Source organism: Gracilinanus agilis, chromosome 6 (assembly GCF_016433145.1).
Source record: "Gracilinanus agilis isolate LMUSP501 chromosome 6, AgileGrace, whole genome shotgun sequence".
Taxonomy (NCBI): Eukaryota; Metazoa; Chordata; class Mammalia; order Didelphimorphia; family Didelphidae; genus Gracilinanus; species Gracilinanus agilis.
The window spans coordinates 18,801,626-18,826,969 of record NC_058135.1 but is presented as its reverse complement, the minus strand read 5'-3'; the positions used below and the strand labels follow the sequence as shown (position 1 = coordinate 18,826,969).

At 40.1% G+C, this 25,344-nt stretch overlaps 1 protein-coding gene across 1 annotated transcript; it reads right to left on the bottom strand.

The window, feature by feature from the left end:
- Nucleotides 1-4,591: 4,591 nt before the first annotated feature.
- ENAM (enamelin) lies at nt 4,592-21,653 on the bottom strand. Its single transcript, XM_044681151.1, has 4 exons — nt 21,417-21,653; nt 19,763-19,825; nt 11,925-11,975; nt 4,592-7,438 (listed from the first exon to the last, which is right to left on the bottom strand). Exons 1-4 carry the CDS (start codon nt 21,630-21,632, stop codon nt 4,592-4,594), a joined length of 3,177 nt encoding a protein of 1,058 aa, XP_044537086.1. The 5' UTR covers nt 21,633-21,653.
- Nucleotides 21,654-25,344: the final 3,691 nt, after the last annotated feature.

Sequence of the window (25,344 nt, the reverse complement as noted above, 5' to 3'; positions counted from 1 at the left end):
AACCCAAAAGGCATCAATTGTTGAAAGCCGTTATATGTAAAAAGCCAATTGGAGAAATAGGGTCAAATTTAGGGCCTGTTATCTGGATTCCCTACGTGACCAATCCAGGCTGAGGCAGTCTTTGTGTTTGGTCCTGGTCACCTGAGCCCTGAAAAGCTCTGATACCAGCAGGTAGATTAATCCAAAAACAACTTGACCCCTCCAAGAGGCTATTAGGAGTCATTTAGAGAAACAGAGTCTGTAATAGATGTTTTATCTGGATCCCATTACAAAATCATCGGCAAGTAAAACTGCGTGTATGATTTTTCTGCACTACATGTCAGATGCAGATAGAATGGACCATCTAAGGTAAAAATCTGAGGCTCCTCTTTTGACTCATTTTTAGATCCCCACATTCTCTCAACATTCTTATTGGAAAGCTTTGAGTCCTTAACCAGACCAGCAGCTACTGAGTTAACAATTCCTCTCCTTGACAATTTCTCTCCTTGATAATTAAGAAGCCTGAAACCTAAAAAATATATTACTTAGATAAAGACTGGAGCCGGACAATTTAGTCCAGACTATCTGACCAGGTGCAGATCTGTAAATCAAGGCAGAACGCAATTAGTAAACATCTCCATGAAATTTATTTCTGCTCCCAGAAGTAAACCCTACTAATTGGTGGTTGGAATTTGGCCCTTGTCCTTGCACCCATATCTCTACTTTTTAGACTTTAATGGATTGTGTATGATTTGTAACCCCTTCACAGCTGTTACTCTTTCTTTGTGTTCTTTGTTTGAAACCAGTATAAAATAAAGTCCAAATCCCATAGCATCGGATCAGCATGGGCTAACCTCTAGTTCGGCTGTTCTCAGTTTCTTTTTCCTGTCTTAGCAATCCGACGCCGTAAAACGCCACTCAGGACCCCTGCCATATAGAGCTGGTCCTCTATAATCAATAGATGAAGAAAAAGATGAATAGGATCCTATTTTCTAACCGTGTACATCTCTAGCAACTTGCTTGGCCTCTTACTTGGTTACATTTTTTTGAAGTAAAAATAACTGAATGAACATATTTATAATAGATTTTAAAATATCACTTGATAAAGAAATGCAAAAAAAGAAAAGAAATAGTGAAGGAGAGCATTTTGGGGGAGTGTGGTTCTTGGTGATGTGTAACAATTAAAGCAGGGCAGCGTGCTCCTAGAGAATAACTCTTGTTCACTTGTTTCCATTGTGTCTGACTCTTCATGACCCCGTTTGGGGTTTTCTTGGCAAAGACATGGGAGCGGTTTGCTATTTTCTTCTCCAGCTCACTTTACAGATGAGGAAACTGAGGCAAACTGGGTGACTTGACTTGCCCAGGGTTAAAAAGCTAGTAAATGTCCAAGACCTTATTTGAACTCAGGTCCTACTGCTCTATCTGCTGTACCACCTAGTTACCAAAGAATAAATCTTGGGAGCATATATGTAGCATATATGGAGCTGGAATAGGAATGCTGGAGGCAACTCATAGTGAATCAATGGAGATGTTCATTGAATTTTCATTGTGAGCATTTACATATCAGAAATTGGTCAAAAGCTACAAATCAGAACTTTCATTATTATTTTGTTGGTTGTCCAGAATTAAGGAATTGATTGAGAAAACGTTAATAAGACAAATTAAATAAGTTTGTTGAGCATATTTTTACCTCCCTCACAGGAAAATTTACTAGCATTTATTAGCTTACCTTTAGCCCTTAAAAATCAGCTAGTTTGGGGGCAGCTGGGTGGCTCAGTGGATTGGGAGCCAGGCCTACAGACAGGAGGTCCTGGGTTCAAATCTGGCCTCAGACACTTCCTAGCTGTGTGACCCTGGGCAAGTCACTTAATCCCCATTGCCTAGCCCTTACCACTCTTCTACCTTGGAACCAATATACAGTATGACTAAGGTGGAAGATAAGGGTTAAAAAAAATCAGCTCGTTCCACCAGTTTAAAGTGGAGAAATCTGAGGTTCGTATTAAGAGATTTACACAGGGTCATATAGTTAAGAAGTGATAGAAGTGATTTGAACCCAGGTCCTCTACCCTCCAAAGTCAAGACTCAAGTCTTTCTGGTCCTCTGGTGATAAGAAGGCAACACTAAGTGGTGTAACACACAAAGATTCAGAGAATATGATAGTTCATTCAGCCTTCCAGATTCCTTTGAACACTGGCAATTTTCACCTAAAGGAGGAACAGGGTATCAGGTGGTTTGAAAGAAGATCGTCAATCAAATCAGCTAACTAACTGATATTTATTAAGCACCTACTATGTGTATGGTGATATAGGTATAAAAAAATACAAGACAAAATCCCTGCCCCCAAAGAGGTTACAATTCTAGTGCTGTACAAGTACAAAAGTAGAAACATTGACATTTCCAGAATAACATGGCATTTCCTAATCTATCATGAATCTAATATTCCGCTCTTACAAGAGGCAGAGGAAGAATAAGCATTTATTAAGCACCGACCATAACAGGCACTGTACTAAGTGCTTTACAAAATGCCGAGCTTGCCCAGAGAAATGTATGCAGGTGAGTTGGTTTTTCTTCTGTTGACTAGCTTTCTCAGAGTCATATTTAAAATGGAAACAACTCTGTAACTCAGATAACACTTGCTCTTGAGTAATTCATAGGCAAGAAGGATCTTTTCATGGTTCCAAGTGCCCTTAATCTCAAAATCCATAGCATCAAAACAAAATTACATTGTAACATCTATTGGACATCACACTTTTATACTATATAACCAGCAGAATAAAACAGTGTGCCTGGGAATAACTGTTCTACGCAAAGAGAGGCTATCCTTAATGTTCCTAGTATCATAATCTGATTCCCACAGAGTCTTTTATTCTGTGACAAGGAGTTATCTGACTGATCTCAGACAGTGTTGCTCAAACTGTGGGCTCCAGAAACCTGGAGAGTGCGAGTGAGTCGCTTGGAGAGGAAGACATCTCTGAAGATTGGGAGAAGATGCTTGGTCCCAAAATGGCCACCTCTTCCATCCTTCATCTCCTCTCCTAACTAAGCCTTGGCTTCAGAGAGCTCCTTTGGAATCGCTCAGTTCCTCTCCTCTCTTCTCAGGAAGAAAGAAGTGCTAGTTTTGGAGCAAGCCTATTTTCCCTCCACCATTCTCCATGACATCTTCTTTCAGGGGCCTACCTTAAAGATGGTATCACAAAACTGAAAGGAAAACCAGAAGTCGGTGTCTAATTTTTCCTGAAAGGTACTCAGATAAGACTAGACCAAGTGGAGAATTCCACACTCAAACTTCCATTTCCTGTAAAAGCAAGCTGTTTTGCAAATGTTGCCTCTTCACAGAAATGGGAAATTAATACAAGCAAAAGAGTTTTTAGGACAGATAAGATGGGCTTTTCTAAGCCTTCTTGGCTGCTGTGCTTCTGAAATTTGCTATGTGAGTACAAGATCTGGCCATCACTGGATCACTACCCTGCTTTATTTGGGGCCATTGAATATCAGGGTAGCAGGGGGATGGGGAAATTGGGAAAGAGGAGGTGATTTTAAAAAATCAATAAAACATGGAGAGGTGAGGCACTTGGGAAAGGAATGAGTGGAGGAGAAGAATGGAGTTATAGTGGAAAGAGATAAACCGAGTGGCAAAAGGCTAGAATGTAGTGAATGAATAGAAGGCTGGGAGAAGAGAAGCTAATAAAAGAAGGGCAGGCCATGGGGTTAGAGAAGGAAGTCAGTATGAAGGTAGAAAGAACTATGAAAATCATGATACAAAGGAAGAAAGATGGGGAAAACCTGAACCGGGAAGAAAGAAAAATTGAGAGAGATAGAAGAGGAAATTTTCAGATGAGGAAAGAAAGAGGGAGATGGCGGGAAAGAGCATGCACAAGGGTTAGGGAGAGGGACTGAACCTATGATTTTATTTGCATACGGAACTCCTGGGTGAGGAAACTCCTTCCATGAATGGAGGTTAACACCTTCTCTGCAATTCATAGCCTTAAAGAATTGTCTAGAGAGCACTGAAAAGTTAACTTGCCCAAGGTCATAGATCCTGGATAAATGAGGGGCACAACTTGATTCTAGGCCTTCCTGGCTTCAAGACCAGCTCTCTTTCCACCGTGCCACATTGTTTCTCATGCCACAAAGAGAACCTTAAATTAGAGAGAACTAGGGAAACATTCCAACAAAGACCCAAATTTTTTTTTAAAAAAGTGAAAAATACACAGATCAGACTAGATTGAGTGGAGAGTTCCACATTCAAATGGAGAGTCCTTAGACTTCCAATTCTTGCAAAAGCAAACTGTTTTGCAAATGTTGCATCTTCACAGAAATGGACAAAGCAAGCAAAGAGTATTTAGGATAGGTAAGATAGGCCTCTGGAGGCCTTCATGGCCGGTTGTGCCCCTGCAATTTGCCATGTGAATACAAGATCCAGCCATTCCTGGATAACTTACATCCTGGGCTTCTGTGAAGGATTTTCCCTAACACCACCAAAGCTGCTGTGACTAGGAAACTTTGGGTGTCTGGGGGGAGTTGGTCACCAGATATATTTTGATCCTAAAGAAATCTTGGCAATGCAAAATTTAGTTTGGGAACTACTGCTCTAACATGCCAATTATCTTCCCTAGCTCTGGAGCAGCAGGCAGTCCTGAAGCTCTGCATTCCTTGGGATTGCTCTTGAAAGAGATGGAAAGGAAAGAGGTGGCTCTGAGGCAACAAGTGGGTCAATATTTGTACCACTAAGCTGCTCTTTAGCTGTCAGTCCAGTCAGTGTGCTGCTGGGCTGGGCAGAGACCATGGCTGGCTCTCCAGCTGACGGGCCTGGTCTCCTCTTGCCAAGCGGAGCACCTGTGCTGGAAAGGAGATGGTCCTTTAGTTTAGAGTGGAGGCATGGCACCTTTTGGATATTAGGCACTCCTTTCTGTTTCACGCGACCCTCACTTCCTCCCCCTTCACTTTGGATGTTTTCTGGCCTGAGATTTTCTTCAGGAGCCTCAAGTTCCTCAGGAATAAGGTTACTGGTTCTTTCATTGAACTGGTTGGCTCCCAAGATTTTTGCAAGAACGTTGTTCCCTTCTCTAAGGTTACTTTTGCGGCAGGGCATGTTTGCTTGGAGGGAGTCAGCTTCAGAAAAAGGTACGCTTTCTATCTGGCCTGCTGGGCCAGGGTAAGCTTTTTTTTTAGAACAGGGTAAGCTTTTTTTCAACATGGCTGTGTCATCCCTGAAAGGGTCTGGATTTGCTCCTTTCTCGGATGGATTTTTCTCTGAACTATTTCTTTGGTTGGGTTGGATGTCTGTGGGGTAGATGATGTGCCTAGCATGCTTAGTGTGACTGCCCTCGGTAGTTGTGGGATTTCTTTCTCCATCATCGCCTGAAACAAGACCAAAGGGTGGAGAGTAATCTAGTGGAATGAGAGGACTTTCTCTGGGTCCTGGAGGTTCACCAGCACAGCAGGGACTTCTTTGGCTGGCTGGGGGATATGAATTTACTTCTTCTTGATATATTAGGTTGTTTTGAATCACAGAGTCAGTGACGGGAAGCTGTCCCTTTTCAGGAGTATTTATCCTGTTATTGTGTATACTGTCATAGTTCAGATTCTCTGCTTCTTGGTATGTTAGGCTTCCTCTAAGCCCAGCTGGAAAACTACTGGAGTGGGCTTGATGTTCTCTCTGTTCCGCTGCACTTGCTGCAGATTTGTGTAAATTGGTGGCTTGATCCCAGAAATATCTTTTATAATAAGGTATTCTTCCTTTATTTGCTGGGACATAATTCTTTTGGTCCCATGACCCCCAAGATGGAGATGGTGTACTCTCTTCTTGTTCAAAGGTGTTAGGAGGATAATAATACCCACTGTTTTCTCTTGGTGGTGTTAGAGGAGGAGCAATGTTGTAAGGTGGGAAATGCTCTTCTGCGTGCCAGGGATAATATTCACCATAAGACGAATCTCTTTGTCTTACTAGGTTATCTGTGGAATGTTGAAGGTATTCTTTTGGCTTGGATGGATGACTGGGGGCATATGGGTATCTTTCACGGTATCTAACTTGACTTCCTTTGAGACTGGATTCCTTACCCCATGCATCAGGTCCCCGGTAAAACTCATCACCCATTGGGTCAACTGGATCCTCTTCATTGTCAGTTGATGGATGTCTCTGACCTGAAGGAGAATTCAGGGAATGTGATGGATTTCCTGGTTGACTTGCTGGTCTGAAAGTGCCAGGAAACTCATCTCCTTCATCCCACATATTACTTTTGGCATAAGGAGAGCTCCTCTGAGGATCATAGGGAGCATATTCAGGGTAGGGGACATTTCCTCTTGCTCCAAGGGCTGCATAAAGTAAAGATCCTTCCTGCCTTGTAGGTTCATCCTCAAAAATTAGAGATCCTTTTCGGGGGTTCCATATGTTGCTTCCCAGAAAAAAGGATTCTTTTGGAGGGTACGGACCTTCCTCAGTCTGATGGGTTCCGTGTTTCATTTCCGGTGGATTAATTTCAGAATCAGATGGACCTTTTCTTGGTTCTGAAACCATCCCCTTGGGAAAAGTTGATGCTTGTACACCAGCTGGGAATCTCCTGGAATCTACCCTTGGGTAATAATTTTCATGTTGGTCAACAGAATTGATACTTGGTACTGGAGGGCTGCCCTCTGGAGGAGTTAATTTATAATTTGATTTGTTGGTTTCATAACCTTGTGGGTTTCTCCAGGTGCTGGTTGGATCCCTTGTAGGAAAGGTTATTCTTTCTCTCTGGGTCACTGGATTCTCTTTGGGGTTTTGAATCTGCTCCTCTTTATGGGCAGTGCCAAGCTTGGGACCTGCTAACCCACCATTTATTTCTTCAGGTTGTTTGGTTGGACCCTGGGGTTTTCTTCTGTTATTTGCTGGATTAGATACATGATTAGGAGAATTGCTCTTAGAAATGGAAGGATAAGCTTTTTGGTAAGCTGTGTTTCCTGGGCGAACTATTTGCTTGCTTACATAAGCTAAATTGGGCCATTGGTAACTCCTTTGATTAGGATAATTTCTATAAAAAGGCACCGTCAGTCTAGGTCCTGCAGGGAAGCTTGTTTGACTCCATTGTCTGCTGATGGGAAAACCTCTTAAATTAGGATTTGGAGAGTTTTCAAGAATATTTGGCTGATATGGGCCAGGGGGAACCTGGCTTCCTGGTCCATCATGGCCAGAGACATTAACAGCAGGAGCCAACTTGATCCCAGGGTTCTGCACTTCAGCTTCCTTCCCTGTTGTGCTGGTCTCATTTCCACCTTGACTCCCTCCTGAGACAGGTACGGTTGGTTGAGTTGAATTGTTCTCAGGAACTGTGGAGTTAGCTAGAGGGGCTGCGGTGGTACTCTCCACTTTGGGTGGATCTTCCTCTTTGGGCTTTTCAAAGTCTTGTTCGAACATCTCTTCTGAATAATATGGGGGTCGTCCTCCAAATCCATGATATCCAAAATAGCCAAAAAAAGGATTCTGTAGGGAGGAAAGGGAAGTCAATCAGTCATTTATTTTTGTTGCTCATTGATGTTTTTATTTTTAATTTCTAATGTGAAGCAGGAATCCCATTGGTCACGTATTACATTGACTACTGCTCTCAAGAAGAATCTCTTTTCTTATATTAAACTATGTAGGTTGCATTGGGTGGTGACTAAAGAGTCAGCAAGAGCTAAATTCAAGTTTTGTCTCTGACATGTACTGGCTGTGTAAACCTGGGCAAATCACTTCACTTCTCTGTGCTCTGCATCAATAGAAGGAATTTCTTCACTTTCAAGTTCTTTATGCCAGTGCAATGAGAGGCCCAGGAACTATGGAGTAGCCATGAAACCAAAAATCTGGACCAAAACCCCCCTAAAAGCTTCCAAACTTGGCAGAAATTCAGAAAAAGCCAGTTGCCAAGTCGTTTGGATTGCTTAAAACATCTTCCACCATAGGCCACTAGCCATGTTAAGGCCCGTCCCAAGTGGAATTGTGAAGTAGGCAGAATTTGCCTTAAAGCATCCTCAGACTGCTCTTTGGGTGTCCCCTCCCCTCTCTCTCTCTCTCTCTCTCTCTCTCTCTCTCTCTCTCTCTCTCTCTCTCTCTCTCTCTCTCTCTCTCCCAGCATTCTCCCATCTCTTTCAGTTCCTACATCCCCAGCAAACCTTGAGTGAGGGGAGGAGTTGATAATTATTTACATCTTCACTACTTATTTCTCAGTTGTTCTCTCTGCTCAGGAAGTTTGCTTTTTAAGTCTTCTGATTATCTCCTGTTGGAGGAATTCTATGCACTGATGAGCATTGATGGGTGTAGGATTCTTGTAACAAGAATCTGCCTGAGCCCCTCCAAGCCCATCATGGGCAGCTGCCCCCTCTGCTAAGACTGCTTAAGACTGGACCTTGGTGCGGGCAGCTGGGTGGCTCAGTGGATGAAGAGCCAGGCCTAGAGATGGGAGGTCCTGGGTTCAAATCTAATCTTCCTAGTTAGGTGACCCTGAGAAAGTCACTTAACCCCCATTGCCTAGCCTTTACCATTCTTCTGTCCTAGAACCAATACACAGTATCGATTCTAAGACAGAAGGTCAGGGTTTTAAAAAAAAGACTGAACCCTGGTGATCACATTTATTTGGTGTTAATGTGATATTCAGTGCTTTCAGCAGGGAATATGGAATCAGAAACTCAGAATATGAGAGCTAGAAGGATGTTGGAGCTCATTTAATCCAGAGGAGGCCAGATGCAATTCTCAGAGGATGCCCCTGTATCCATAGTAACAGAAATAGCATATTGATTATTGTAGAAACTTCTTTGGGATAGAGAGAATGTATTCTTGTTCTCATTTTAAAATGTAAGAGCCATGCAGGTGAGATTCCATATCTAAGGTCACAGAGGGAATTAAGGATTGGAGCCAGGAAGACCCCGAAGATTTCCCAATCTGGTCCAAGTATACCCTGAGGTTTTCCTGCTACAACAACATCAACAACAATAATCATAAAAAAATAAAATCCTAGCTAGCATTTCTATATCTCCTATGCACTAGGCAATTTTCAAAAATATGTTGTCATTTAACCTGCTCAGCAAACCTGGAAAGGGGTTGCTATTATTTTCCTCAGACCTAATATTGAATAATATTGAACTCAGGGCTAATATTTATCCATTGCACCACCTAGCCATTTCTGATAGGTTCTTCCTACCTTCACTCTGAAGGCAGTACTCTTGGTTAAACACAACTATGATAAAAATAGTTTGCCTGGAAAGACCTCCAGGAATTGATGCAGAGTGAAAGGAGCAGAACCAGGAGAACCTTATACACAAAGACTGATACACTGTGATACAATCGAATGTAATGTTCTCTACTAGCAGCAATGCAATGATCCAAGACATTTCTGAGGGACTTATGAAAAAGGATGCTGCCCACATTCAGAGAAAGAACTGTGGGAGCAGAAACACATAAGAAAAACAATTGCTTGATCACACATGATTGGGGCTCTAGACTCTAAACGATCACCCTCGTACAAATATCAATATTATGGAAATAGGTCTTGATCAATGATACATGTAAAACCCAGTGGAATTGCTTGCTGGCTATGGGAGGAGAGTGGGAAGAGGGGGAGGGAAAGAACATGAATCATATAACCATGGAAAAAATATTCTTAATTAATTAATTAAAAGTTTTTAAGACTAAAACAATTTTAAATAAAATGAGAAAAAAATAGTTCACAATGACATTGCACTTTGCCGATTCTAAAGCTCTATGAGGGAGGTAGGGTATGTGTCATCATACCCATTTTAAAGATGAGGAAACTGAAGCTCAGAAGCATGAAATGGTTTCCCACAGAGATGACAGGTGGCACAGCTGGCACTGGAGCCTAGTCAGGCATTTAATAAAGCTCCTCTCTTATATTTTTCATAATGGCATTTTTAGAAAGAACTTGCTGCCATCTCCTTTACTCTCTCCCTCTCCCTCTTATTTATCCGTCTATCATCTATCATCTACCATCCATCCATGTATCTATCACTTATCTATCCAAGTAACTGTCATCTCTCAACCTACTCATCCATCCACCTCCCTCTCTCCATCATCTATTTATCCATCCATCTATAGTTTGTCTTTATTAACATCATCCTTCATCTAGATCTAGGCTGCAGTGGACTCCAAGTAGAACTGTAAACTAGCACGAGGCAACCAGACTTCTGTCAGGGTGACACAATTTAGAGAATTCTGATACCACTCCTTCTTTGACAGGCACCCAATTGGAAGAATAATGAATTAAAAAAAGGAAGAAGCTAGCAGGTGGTGTTCCCCCTTTAACCAGGAGCTGAATACTGGGTGAGTTCCTCCCTTGCCTGACCACATCTTCTGCTCCTATAGCGAGACTCCATAGCAGTGGGTTCAACCTGACCTGGGCTTCCTGGCCCAAGTTTCCCCCTCTTCCATAAGGTGGTGTGCTGGGGTCTCCTCTCCTCCGTGGCCTCCCATGTTTGACAGATCTTCCTGGACCACCATTTCCTTTTTTTTTTTAACCCTTACCTTCTGTCTTAGTACCCATTCTAAGACAGAAGAATGGCAAGGGCTAAACAATGGGAGCGTCACTTGGCGTCACACAGCTAGGAAGTGCCTTGCAGTTACATTTGAATCCAGGTCCTCCAATTCTGGTGCTCTATTTCTTCTTAGCCATACATTTCCCCCAACTTTTTAATTTCGTTTTTTTAGATTAAATTCTTATCTTTTTCCAATCCATGGAAAGCCATCATCTCTTGCTCCCACTTCCTCCCTGCCCCCATTGAGGAGAAAAGAAAAACAAAACTCCTGTTACAAACATGTATTCGACTAGACATTTAAAAGTGATCAAATGAAAGTATTTTTTCACTTAGATCTCTGATCCTGGCTCCGAGATCTCTCCTTCCCCTCTCCATCACAGCCTTCCTCAAGTGTACTAAAAAAGGTGATTTCAGGAGCCTCTTGTATTGCTCCTGTTGCCTGAATCCTTTTGTGGCTCTTGGTCTAGGGACTGGCTTTGCTAGTGGTAGTACTGGCTGTAGTGACAGGCGTGGAAGCTCCATTCCCATGCTTCAAGAGAGTGGAAAGCTAGCTAAGATAGGAAATATCTAATCAGCCAGATAGGTAGTCTTTCATTCAGAAGGATTTCACCAGGGACCCATAGAGCTCATGTCTGCCTACATTGCTGAGGCCCCAGAAAAGACCCAGTTATAGTAATTCACTTAAAAACATTTTTTTTAACCCTTACCTTCAAACTTAGAATCAATACTGTATGTTGGTTCTAAGGCAGAAGAGAGGTAAAGACTAGACAAGGGGGATTAAGTGACTTGTCCAGGGTCACATGGCTAGGAGGTATCTGAGGCCACACTTGAAGCCAGGACCTTCCGATTCTTGAGCTGGCTCTCCATCCACTGAGCCACCCAGCTCACTTGTTAATTTTAATGCTGATGACGTATGGATCTCCTGCTCCATAAAATCAGGACCTTAGACGGTAAGTTTGTAACACTAGCACGGGCCTGTGCTCAGGAGTCTTGGAGTCTAATTTTCACTTTTGTCATTAATTCAATGTGTAACTTTGGACAAATTATGCAGCCTTCCTGAACCTCAGTTTTCTCATTTGTTAAATGAGGAGAGTGGATGAGATGACCTTCAAATTCAGAGAGCCATGGCTCTAAGCTATCTCGGGTTCCTTTTTACTGTTTCCAATGTTGCTAGATGAAGAAAGTACATTTTGGATGCTCTTTGATTTCTCTCACAGGCAAAGATTAGGAGAATAAAATGGAGAGAGATTATGTGTAATAGCTTTTAGCTTCCTTGCTAGATTTTCTTTTCTCCACCATCTGATTTCCTTGGGCACAAAGGCTGATGTTTCTTGTATAGATTCACTGACTGTGGAGTGGCTTCCTTTGCAGGAACCCTGAACTGAAGGGGAATATTGGCCAGAGGGTTATTTCCAGTGATGGTCTATGGCTAGAACTCTACTTACCCCTCCTTCCTCATTGCTGACTGGTGGACGTCCATACCCTGGAGGCATACGCTGAAAGGGACAAAACAAGGTTAACTCAACTAAGAGATATTCCATGAGGCCAAAGAGAATCACTGCCATCTTTCTGGCCCTGTTCACTTTTGAAAGAATTGCCTGCTGTCTCTGTGCTAGTCACAAAGAATGGACTTATTCTACAGTTCTTCGTGACTCCATTTGGGATTTTCTTGGCAAAGATACTGGAGTGGTTCTCCATTTCTTTCTCCAGTTTATTTTTCAGATGAGGAAAACTGAAGCAAACAGGGTTAAGTGACTTGTCTAGGGCCACACGGCTAGGAAGTGTGATCAGATTTGAACATGGATCTCCCTGACGTCAGGCCCTATGCCACCGAGCTACTTAGGGGTGAGCAATCACATCAGGCATCAAATCAGAAATCAACTTTCATGTTCCTGGATTACTCGAGTTTAAATATTTGGCTGATAAGGACCGGCTTCATTCAGTTTCCCATTACCATACCTAACATTTATAAGGATGGGGACTGAGCCTGTGGTTTCATTAGCTTAGGTACTCCAGGTGAGGAATCTCCCTGGTGCAAATCCCTGGGAAGTTGTGATTTTCCCAAGATCATACAGTACATATGTGGCAGAGGTAGAACTTGAATTTAGGTTTTCTTGACTCCAAGCTCATCCACTAGGGCACATTGCTTTTGTGATTTGCTTTTTAATGATTTTAATTATTTGATCAATTTAAATTGTTTAATTGTTAAATTAAATTTTAAATTTAAATTTAAATTGTTAAATTTCCTTGGGCTCAAGAAATGCTTGGTAAACTGAATAACTAAAATGAAGGTAACAGTACCTAATTACCTACCTCACAAGGGTGTTGTAAGAATCAAAACATAGGTTAACTAACTTTAAATCATGCTATAAATGTAAATTATTATTTGAATAGCACTTTTCACTTTTTAAAGGGATCCTTTAAATCCTCTAAATAATTAAAAAGGATTTAGAATGATCTAGAAGAATTCAGAGCTTGGAATCAGTAGCAAGTCATCATCTTTTGACCTCACTTTCCCCATCCATAAATTGGATAGTAATAATAAGGTTTAAAAAACACTCCTGTTTGTTGTCCTATTTGATCCTCATAGCCACCCGGTGAAGTGGATGCTATTTGTTTCATTTAACAGATGAGGAAACTGAGCCTGACACAGATCAAGTGATTTGCCCAAGGTCTCACAGGAGGTGTCTGAGGCAGGATTTCAATTCTAGTCTTCCTGACTCCTAGTCTAGTGCTCTGTTCATTGCACCAGGTAGATGCCTCTAACACCATCAGCATTGATTTAATTTATTATCAGCTGCTGGTTGGAGTGCAACAAACTTCTGTGTGTTATGAGTGTAATGGCCTTGGACGTCTGGTGGTTTCTGAATCCTTGACAGTAATCAGAAATAGTTCTAATATATAATTTTACTGGTAAAACCAAAGGTGTCAGTATCCGTCCTCTCATAAAGAGAATGGCTTTGGGGTACTTTCTTCCAATGACCATCCCCCTTCATGCATATACATATACCCATGAGCCTCCAGGAGAGGATCTAATGATGAAGATTAAAATGGTTGTTTTTTATTTATCTGTTGAGGATCCCTTTACATCTAGGGTGACCCCAGGTATGGGAGATGTGAGGCTCAAGTGAAGGACTTGTAGTACAAATGCCCAGCAAAATGGATTTCCTTTCTGTGGTTTTAGCATATTTAATTAAGAACAACAAACACTTTGAAATAAGAATAACTGAATAAATTCTTACTCCATGAAATGGGTTGTTTGGTGGTGATGGAAAGCCTCCTGGATTATAAAGCTGTAAGTGGAAAAAAAACAAAACAGTGCCAAAGTTTATCAAGAAGTCACATTGATTGACCCTTACTGAATTATTAGTGGCCACAAGTGTCAAACTTATTGTTTTCTACCATATTTACTAGATCTCACATTTTCAAAGTGTATTTAGAAATCTTAATAATGCAAAACCAAATTAGGATGGGAGTAATAAAAAAATTCTTTTTGTATTTTAATTAGAATATTTTCAAACAGAAGGTCATTGGGAATCCAAATCAAAATTATCTTTGGAAAATGGTTTTAACATATATTAAATATATATATGTATGTATAAATTGAGTAATTTATATATTAAGCACAATTCTATATTCTAATATGTTTCTAATATGTTTAGAAATATGTTTGTATATTCTAATATATTTCCAATATGTAATTTAATAGTCTAACATATTTGTGTATTTCTAATATCAATTCCATATTCTAATTATAGTTTATTTCTAACATATAACCATATCTTTTCATATATTATACATTTCTAATATAAAATTCTATTTTGTGATAATAGATTTCTAATAGGAATACATAGTTATACATTTTATTGTGTATTATATTTTTATATTTCTACTGTATATGTGTATATTTGACTATACTTGTATATTTCTAATATATAAATGTATATTCTAATATATATCATATTTCTATATTTCTAATACATAACTATATATCCTAATGAATTATATTAATAAAATAATTATATATTTTAATATGTTATCTAATTCTCCATTCTAACATATTATCTTTCTAATATAATTTTATATTCTAACATTATTCTAATATATAATTCTATATTCTAATGTGATATTTCTAAAATATGTCTATGATTCTAATATATTTTGTATATTTTTAATATATAGTCTATATTATATTAAATTTGTATATTTTCAACATATAATTCTATGTTCAATATGGCATATATTTATTTTATAATACATAAAAGTATATGTTTATTCATAAATTTTACATATAATATGAATATAAATAATATAAATATAATACAAATAAATATCATTTCTTTTTCTTTAATAAATTTATAATTATATATTTGTTAATATATTTCTATATTTTGATATATTATATTTCTCTGATATGTCTATATTCAAATATATTTCTATTTAAAGTTTTATTCTAATATATATTCCTTTTTACATTATATTTTGACTATATAATTAAATATTCCGGTACAGTATATTTCTCTATTTCTAATATATTTTATGTTGCATATTTTTATATTTATAATATATAATTATATTTAAATGTATGTTTCTAATGTTTTATATTGTATATAATATGTAATTCTATATTTGAACATGCATTATTTCTAATATTCTATTTCTAGATTTCTACTATGTAATTCTAAATTCCATTATATATTCATACATATGGAATATATTTACATGTTGACCTATAGTATATATTTATTAATAATTTATCCATGGGGGTGATAGATTGCACATAGAGCAATAAAATCTCAGATTTCAAAGTAACCATAGATTCCATCTAGTCCAACCTATGCCTTCTACAATATCCCCCCTGATGATCCATCCAACCTTCCTTGCTGGAGGATTTACTTACACCTTCTGAGGCAGCCAATTCCATCTGGGCAGCTCTAATTATTGTATCAAACCAAAATCAAACTCTTGTTTGGTATCTGAAATGCTTTTCAACTTGCCCCATTCCTATATTTTTGTATTTTCTCCCCTCCACACATACTATGGGGCCATCCATTCTGGCCCTCCTTTTCTTTCTTTACACACAACAATCCACCCTTTATCTCCCAGCCTGACACAGGCATGCCTGGAATCCTCTCTCTTCACCAACACACATGGCCAAGACATCTTGTACCTTCAGCTGTGCAAGGCTCAGGTTTGATGTCCTTTCTAGTCTTCTTGTCTCTACACTATTTCCCTTATCCTTTACCCTCTGTTGTCTCCACTTGGCAGCTTTCTCAGGGGGATTCTGTGGTTCTAGATGTCTTCTATGTCCAAAGTTCTTTTCCTTAGGACTTTCATCTCCTAGAATCTCTTTACAACTGACCTCAAACACTACCTCTTCCAGGGATCCTTTCCTGGTAACCACAACTGCAAGTGTCTTCCTCTCTAAGGCCATCTTCCACCTATTCTGAATAAACACATTTATTTACATGTTGGTCTCCTCCATTCGAATATAAGTTCCTTGAAGGCAAAGATGGAATTTGCTTTTTATCTCCACAGCTTAGTAGAGCATCAGCCGCATAGTAAGCCTTCACAGATGCCTGCTAATCAATTAATAGATTGTCTCTATAAAACACTTTTACTCACTGGTTCTAGGTCTCTTCTCTGAGGATAAACAAAATAAGAGAAATCCCTTTTCTCCACGAAAGCCCTGCAAACACTGTTCTCCTTTCTCTCAGCTAAAAAGCCTCCATTTCCTGGACATATCCTCATCTGATAGTGTCTCTTGTCCCCTTACCATCCTGGCCATCCTCTCTGGGAAGGGTTCTGGGTTCCTTTGCACTTTCTGAAATGTGGTGTCCAGAACTGAACACATTCATCTATGGTTTATCTCAACACTGTTGTTGTTAGTCGTTTTCTGACATATCTGACTCTTCATGACTCCATTTGAGGATTTCTTGGCAAGGATACTGAAGTGGTTTGCTATTTCCTTCTCCAGCTCATTTTTCAGATGAGGAAACTGAGGCAGATTTAAGTGACTTGACCATGGTCTCACAGCTTATAAGTGCTGTAAATTGATTTGAACTCAGATTTTCCCATTGACTGCATTCCTCACTGCTATTTAGGTTTTAGTGCTCTGAGATACTCAATATCCGCAGTAGGAAGGCATAGGGAGAAAGATATGGAGCAAGAGCTACAAGCACAAGAGATAAGGTCTACAAAGCCCATCCTCCATAGAGGAGAAAATAAAAGGTGTTTAGGTAGTGTCTGAGCTCCTATCAGAGGTAGAAGACAGTTGGTGAGACTCCGAGCCATCAGGTAAGAATCTGGAAAGTTGATACATGGCTCAGCTAGGATGGTCTGTCATTCTGGACAGCCCTGGCTTTTGACCCCCTGGGAGACAGAGCCCAGAGCTCAGGTGAGGTGTTGATGTGACTTGGGCAGGCTCAGGTTCTGTGGTAGTCGAGACCCCAAGACAGACTACATCAAAGAATGATCATAGGACCATATCTTTAGAGTTAGAAGAGAACTTGGAATTGATCTAGTCCAACTCTTTCATTTTATGGAAGAGGAAACTGAGGCTCAGGGGAGTTAAATGACTTGCCCAAGGCCACACATCTGCTGTCTCACATGGGACAATTTAGGTTTTCCTGACACTGATAATGCCAAATAATTTAACCTAACATTTTAAAAATCTTTTTTGGCAGTTTGTTGAAGCTTCATGGATCCCTTTTCAGAATAATGTTTTTAAATGCATAAAAGACGTAGGATTATAAAGGAAACCAATTAGACTGAAATATAGTAAGGAAAATATATTTTTAAAAAATTTCACAGGGGGCCAGCTGGGTAGCTCAGTGGATTGAGAGCCAGGCCTAGAAATGGGAGGTCCCAAGTTCAAATCTGGCCTCAGACACTTCCCAGCTGTGTGACCCTGGGCAAGTCATTTAACCCCCATTGCCTAAAATAAATAAATAAACAAATGAATGAATGAACAAACAAATAAATAAATAGATAAATGGATGGATAAATAGATAAATGAATGAATGAATGAATGAACAAATAAATAAATAAACAAACAAATAGATGGATAAATAGATAAATGAATGAATGAATGAATGAATGAATGAATGAACAAATAAATAAATAAATAAATAAACAAATAAATAAATGGGTGGATGGGTGGATGGATAAATAAATAAATAATCAGATGGATGAATGAATGAATTCTGCAGACCCCAGGATAAGAACTCTTGGTTTAGAGGCACATTTGACCCTCTCTACAGCTAACTTCTATCTCTTGCCACCAGTGAAGAATACCTGATAGCAGACAGACACATCCCAGCCTTAAAGAAGCCATCATCAGGTTACTTGGGGAGTGGGTCTCATGCTCATCTCACCTAAACATGGGACTCACACCTAGGTAGCTAGCCAGGTGAGACTTTTTCAATTTCACCATACATCATTTCCCCCATTTGCTAAATGGAGAAAATAAAGCACAAGGAGGAGTGAACAGGGGCATGGTTGGCAGCCTTCCTTTGGTTTTGAAAGGCAGTAGGGTACAGTGGGAAGAAGATTTGGAGTCAGAGAACCTGGGTTCACATTTGACCTCCATCACCTGTGTAAACTTGGGTAAGCCCCCTCTCTGGGCATCAGATTGCTCATCTAGAAAATGAGTGGAAGGACTAGAAGACCTCCAAGGTCCCTTTGGGCACCAAATCCATTATTTATGATGCTATGATTTGATATGATTTTTGAGGAGTGGAGATTAGTGATAATATATTATCCAGAAAGTATTTTGAATGAATTAGAAAGCTAGAATGCAACAGGAAGATTTTAGTAGTGACAGTATATTCGATGGAGTTCGAATTTATATGAATTATAAGGCACAGTGGCTATCAAGATGACCTTACTCATCTCCAATATATACTGGTTATGTGGTAGCTCAGTGGTTGAGTAGATAGAGCTCTGGACCTGAGTTCAAATTCAGATTGAAATACTAACCATGGGTAAGTCACTTCACCTGACTTTTCTGTATCTGCAAAATGGCAATGATAACAATAGCACTTATGTCTAAGCGTTATTTGAGGGTAAAATGAAATAACATCTGTAAAGTGTTTTGCAAACCTTACTGTGTTAAGCAAATGCTAGCTATTATTTTCATCATAATCAATCATTATATTATTATGTAATATTTATCAATGTATGTCATACCATATACTATATTATGATAGTATTATTGCGAATGATGAGGTATCTAGCCTCTCAGTTACCGCTATCTTCCTTGCTTATATCTTGATTGTAACTAGTTACACATTTATATTTTCTCTCTGGGAGAATGTATCTTTTTTCCTTTCTTTGGGTCCCTCCCATTTAGCAAAGTACCTGGGCATATAGTGAGTACTTAATCTGTTTGTTAACTGACTCTCAGTGTCTTGGGCAACTCTCTTAAAACAGTAAATTTCAGAGAAGGTAATGGTTTGCATTGGAAGATGGAATTTCCTCATCTGGGAGTCTGGGAGTATTGTTTCCTTCCATCAGAATGTGAGTTCCTTTTTTGTAGTCCCAGGGCTTTGCACATCAAATTGCTTTAAAAATCATCATTCAGGGGGCAGCTGGGTAGCTCAGTGGAGTGAGAGTCAGGCCTAGAGACGGGAGGTCCTAGGTTCAAACCTGGCCTCAGCCACTTCCCAGCTGTGTGACCCTGGGCAAGTCACTTGACCCCCATTGCCCACCCTTACCAATCTTCCACCTATGAGACAATACACCGAAGTACAAGGGTTAAAAAAAAATCATCATTCATTTGTTCGCTGAATCTTATCCCTATTCTTGCTAAAATGTGGGCTGTGTCTACATAAGTTTTGTACATTTACCTGGTACCTTAATGTTAACAAAGCACTTACCTCAGTCAGGTGGATATTTTGAGTATTATTAGCCCCATTTTACAGATTAAGAAACTGAAACCTAGTTGAGAAAAGATGCCTCACTTAAGGTCACAGACTAAGCAAATTCTAGAGCTGGTTCTGAACTCAGTTTTCACCTAATCCCAAGACGGTTCCTCCTTCTTCATGGCTTGAGTTTGATTGACTGAACATTCAGTAAACCAACCCTTTGGTTTTTTTTTTTTTAATCCACATGGTGCCAGGTATCTGATTTGACGGATCATTTTTGGATAAATCACTGACTCTTCTAACAGAGCTGTGTTTCTGTCATGGTATAAAACTATCTAAGAAGCTCATTTTAATGAAAAAGGCAAAATGCTATTCTTCCTCTCTAGGGGTTAAACAAAAAGCCAGGACTCACTCACCTGTGGAATATGCCAGGGTGGCTGATGAAAAGGAAACATCCCATTGCCAAATGACGGGTATTGCTAGAGAAAGAGATTCAGAGAAATGAAAGGGTTTGATTTACTTTTTATTTTTATTTATTATTTATTTTATTATTTTACTTCATTGATTTATCTATCATCTTTCACCTTTATTCATTTACTGTTTGTTTATTCATCAGTCATTTCTCTTTATCTTCCACATCCTTACTTATCTAGATATTCATCTATTCACTTATTTTTATTTATCTACACCTACCATTTCTGTCTACTTATCTATCATGGTTCATAGCATGTAATCAACAACTCAAATCTCCTACAGCCTTAGAGGTAGCCAGCTGGTGCAGTGGGAAGAGTGCTAGGTCTAGAGTTAAGAAGATTTGAGCTTGACTGTGACCTCAGACACTTATTAGCTGGGTGACTGTAGGCAAGTCATTTCACTTCTGTTGCCTCAGTTCCCCCAATTGTAAAGTGGGATTATAACAAATAGCACCTGTTTCTTAGATTTGTTGTGAGGATCTCAGTAAATAACATGTGTAAAGCACTATGCTTAGCATAGTGCCTGACACAAGAGAGATGCTCAATGAATTCTTATTTCCATCCATCCATCTTGGTGGTCACACAGTCAATATGTGTCACAGGCAAGACTTGAATTTAGTCTTCCTGATTTAAAGTTCAGTTCTCTATTCTCTATGCAATACTACTCCAGGGAGGCCCATACTCCAGCTAAAAAATAATTTCAGTCCTCCCTTCTCCGCCAGTCTTTTTACTTTACTTTCCTACCTTTAGTCAAGACTCCACTCACCTGGTACACCATGTTGTTCTCCTTTATGCCTTGAATATTGAACTTCTGAAACATAGTTCTAGGTCTAAGAGCTTTAGGTCACAGGATTTTAGAATTAAGCGGAACCATATGGGTCATGCTGGATAACTCTCTCGCATTACTAATGAGGAAAGTGAGTCATAGATTGACTTGTGAAGGTCACACAGCAATCGAGATCTCTGAACTTTTGGTCCAGGGCTCATGACCATTCTGACTGGAGAATCTCTGTTTTTAAAAATTAACAACAAAAATCCATCTTCTCTCTCTCCCACCTTCCCCTCTCCCCAGTGAGAAAGAACAAAGTTTCTATTGCAAACCTGCGTCATGGAACAAAACAAATAAAAATAAAGACAGAGCAGCATCTTTGAATTCCAACAGTTTCACCCAAGTAACATGTTTTTAAATGGTCAATGACTTGATTCATTGAATAAATAAGTGGCTTCAGCACCATTTTAAGTAGTGCAGAAAGTATACTCAGGGGATAGAATACTTGCCCTGGAGCTAGGAAGACCTGAGTTCAAATCCTGACTCTGACACTGACTAGCTGTGTGATCCTGGACATATCTCTCAGCCTCAATTTCCTCATCTATTAAATGGGGATAATATATGTAAGACATTTTGTAAGCTTTACAGTGTTATATAAATACTATGACTAATCATTACTATTATTTAAATATGTGACAATTTAGTTCTAGCCACATCAGATAGTTTGATGACTCTTGTCTGGAAGAAGCATTGGAATGAGCAGGGGTCAATGAAATTTTCTCATTCTCCCTTAAGTACTCCTGAAATAATCAAGTAGTAAACATTTACTGGAGGCTGTTGATCCTCTTCTTTAGGCCGAGGGGGGCCTTCTGGGGGCTGCTTTGTAGGTGGCCTTGGTGTCGTTGGTGGTTTTGTTGGTAGTGGCTGGCTGGGTCTTGGGGTTGCCTGGCCTTCCCCTGCCTTGATCTGTGGTCTTGGTAAGTTTGGTGGCATGGGATTCTGGGGAAGCCATGCATTTGGTGGTGGCTGGGGCCACATTGGCATCTGGATCTGTGGAAACTGCTGAGGGAGCCGTATGTTGTATCCATACAGAGGACTCAGGTGTGCCATCTAGAAGGGGAAAACAATGGTGAAGGGGGTGGAATTGAAAATGAAGATTCTTTACATCTGGATTGCTATGACATTTGGTGACCACTAACAGCAAAGAGACCCAATCCCCATCCCCTGGTGTGAACTCCCCAAAACTTGAGCAGGGCGCAGGGCTACCAGGAAACCTCATGCAAGTCAGTTGGACTCTGGCAGCTGGGAAATCCTTGCAGGGGATTGCCAAATGAGAGTTTCATTTCAGAAATGCATTTAAGTTCTCAAAGAAAAAAAAAAGAGGAAGGGGAAGAAAATGATAGATTTTCTGGTTTGGTTGGTGGTTCTGCCAGCCTGTATCATTTGCTTCAAACTGTGTAATTAGGATTGCATAAGGAATTTATTTTGAGTTAGTATTACATAATGTGATGTCTACAGTGATGTAGATCAAGGAGAAAGGGGAGGGGAAAAGACATTAAAGGGAAGAGATTGTAAAGTCCGAGTAAATGGTGATTTTCCTTTTCCTAAAATAGACTTGTGGTTTTTTTTTTGTAATGAAGAGACCCAAACACAAAAACAAACCCAGCAACAGAGAAAAGAGTAATAGAAGACTAAGTCTTAGACAATCCATAAACTTGAAAAATCAGAGACTCCTAGATTCCTCTTGTCATCTGATTTGGGCTCCCACATCCTTCCCCTTCTTATCTGATTCACAACTTCCAGTCTTACAGAGTTCACTTGAGTAGTAAGAAGTTATTAGGGTCATATAGCCATGATGTGTTTGAGGCAGGATTTGAGCTCATCTCTTCTACACTATATTAGATGCCTCTCTGGACAAGGATCATGTCTCTCTGTTCTCTTTGGGTGGTGCCCACTTTAATAAATGCCTGTGGATTAAGAGGAAGAAGAGTAGGAAGCTAGGAAATAGTGGAGTAAAATTGTTCTTTTCTGACACCTTTACAGAGTAGGGATAAGGGGGGTTACATCAGGGCTTTGTCCCAGAGTGGCACAGGGCACATTTCATCCCTTTTGTCTTTTGCCATTTTCTGCAGTCTTTGAGGTCTTTTCCTGGCCCTGTACTATGTGATGCCATAGGGGTCCTGCCCTTCTCCCTTGCATCCTTCTGCTATTTATCCCTCTTTTCTCTCTACCTACAGGTTACTTGGTAAGACTGCCCTCCCTGTGACTAACTTGAGAAGACTGTCCTCTGTACCTGCCCCTAAGAAAATTTGCTCCAGGGGTAAACATTCTTAATTGCACGTTGGTCCTGGTGAATCTATTGTGTTATCATTAAAATAAGTGGGAAGGCAGAGAAGAACTTTTCTAGATAAAAATGTGAAGATAAACAGAAGATGGTCAGAAATCATTGAAAGGGAAACTTACGTGTGGCGAGTTCATGAAGTTGTACTGTCCATATCGCATCATCTGTGGGCAAAGAGGTCTGTTAGGAGCCCAAAGTAGAGGCTTTCTTTCCTTCTAACTAGCCACCTGACTCCGACATACCATAAGGACAGTGGCCTGATTTCAAAATGCGGTGTCTGTCCACACCACATGATTATCACCATTTGGTGAAAATGGCAGGATTTTTAAAAAATGAAATCAAAGGAAGTACTTGCCACAGAAAAATTGTCATAGATTAATGGAAAGGGAGGGAGGGAGGGAGGGAGGGAGGGAGGGAATAAACGTTTATTAAGCACTTAGTATGTGCCAGGCATTCAATGTGCTGAGTGCTTTACAAATATTATCTCATTTGATCACATCAACACTATGAAGTAAGAGCTGTTATTCTCCATTTTATAATTGAGGAAACTGAGATAAACAGAGGTTAAGTGACTTGCCAAGAGCCACACAACTAGCAAATGTCTGAGGCTGAATTTGAACTTTTCTCTTCCTGATTACAGGTCTGATACTTTATCCACCGTGCCATCTAGAACAGAAGCTCTTAATTAAGGATCTATTAATGTGTTAAATATGTATATTTAACACAAATGGTGGTCATTGCTGGAAAACTTGGCAGAGAGATTAATATGAAATGCCTTTAAAGATGGCCCCCTTTGTAGAGACAGATCGTGAGGCTCATTGGTACTCAAGTGCCGGGGACACTGCAACAGCTTTCTGGGTTTAGTCAGGTCTTGAAAGAACAATTCTTATTTTCCTCAAGTGCCACTCATCTATAAGAGGCCCTTTCTGAGCCCCATCAGGGACTTTGGCCTTCTCTCCATTCCTCAAATGACATGTTTATTTTATATATACTTATACTTGTGTCCATGATCTTTCCTGATAGAGTGTAAGCTCCATGGAGACAAGAACTGCTTGATTTTTGTCTCGGTATCTTCTAGAGCAGTGGTTCCCAAATCTTTTTGGCCTACTGCTCCTTTCCAGAAAAAATATTACTTAGCGCCCCCTGTCACATACTATCACCATCCCCTTACAGTTATTCACTGCCCCCAAATGCACCTGTGGCCATCAATGTTCTCCTGGATCGCTGCAGCACCCACCAGGGGGCGGTGGCGCCCACTTTGGGAATCACTGCTCTAGAGCCTAGCATAATACATGGTACATATTAGATGCTTAATAAATGCTGTTAGAAGATTCATTAATTTTACTACTAAAGAAAGCAAGCTTCCCAATAATCTCTCCTGTGTTTCCTCCTTTCTCAACTTGCAGGATAAGGTCCTTATATATCTCCTCCCATCTCTAAAGTAATCCTTCCACTTTTCCCTCTCTTCCCAACCCTTCTACCCATTGCAGCTCTACTGACAGGAGAGGCTACACATACCTCTTCACTCTTACTGCCAAATCCGCCCATGCGAGGCATCTGCATCTGGAAGACAGAGAGCACCTGTGACACTTGTAGGAAAACATCCTGAAATGAAGACATGACTGCAGTTGTTCCCAACATAGAGCCCAAAGAACAGGAAGCTGTAAACTTCATTACTTACCGGCATGGCAATGGAACAACTGAATAGACTGAGAAACATCAAGAGAGTCTTCATCTTTCCCCTTGGGACCTATAAAACAAGGGCAATTTTTACATCTTGGGTTTATGGTTAGGGAAACTTGGTAGAGAGGCAGCCCAACGTTTAGCTGCTGGTGGAAGTGTTCCTGCTGCAGTATCCACTTTGGGATGACCTCAGTAGGCAGAATTGCTATTAAACAATCAAATAACAAAAAAGAAAACAACAGGGAGAAAAGTATGAGAAGATTAAGTCCTAGAGCAGTGATGGCAAACCTTTTAGAAATGGAATGCTGGATCCCACCCCTACTCCACCCCCCAGACCGAGTGCTGTACTGCCCCCCTAGACCACATGCTGTGTCCCCCTCACTCCACACAAGGGAGGGAGGAAGTGCTTCCATTGGACTGTTGGGCAGAGGGGTGGATCAAGTGAGAAGTGTCCTCAGCACAGCTGAAGAGGGGGAAAGGAACAGCTCAGCCAGAGTCCCTTTGCCTTTCTAGTAATGAACAGGGGATGGGGGTGGAGGGAGGGTAGGATGGCCATGTGCCCACAGAGAGTACTCTGCGTGCCATCTTTGGCATCTATGCCATAGGTTCTCCATCACTGTCCTAGAGAATTCATAAGTGTCAAAAGTCATATTTAGACTTGCTCAACCCATCCCTCCATTTTTTTCAGCTGAGGAAACTGGCTCAGAGATGTTAAATTGTCTAAGTAAGGTT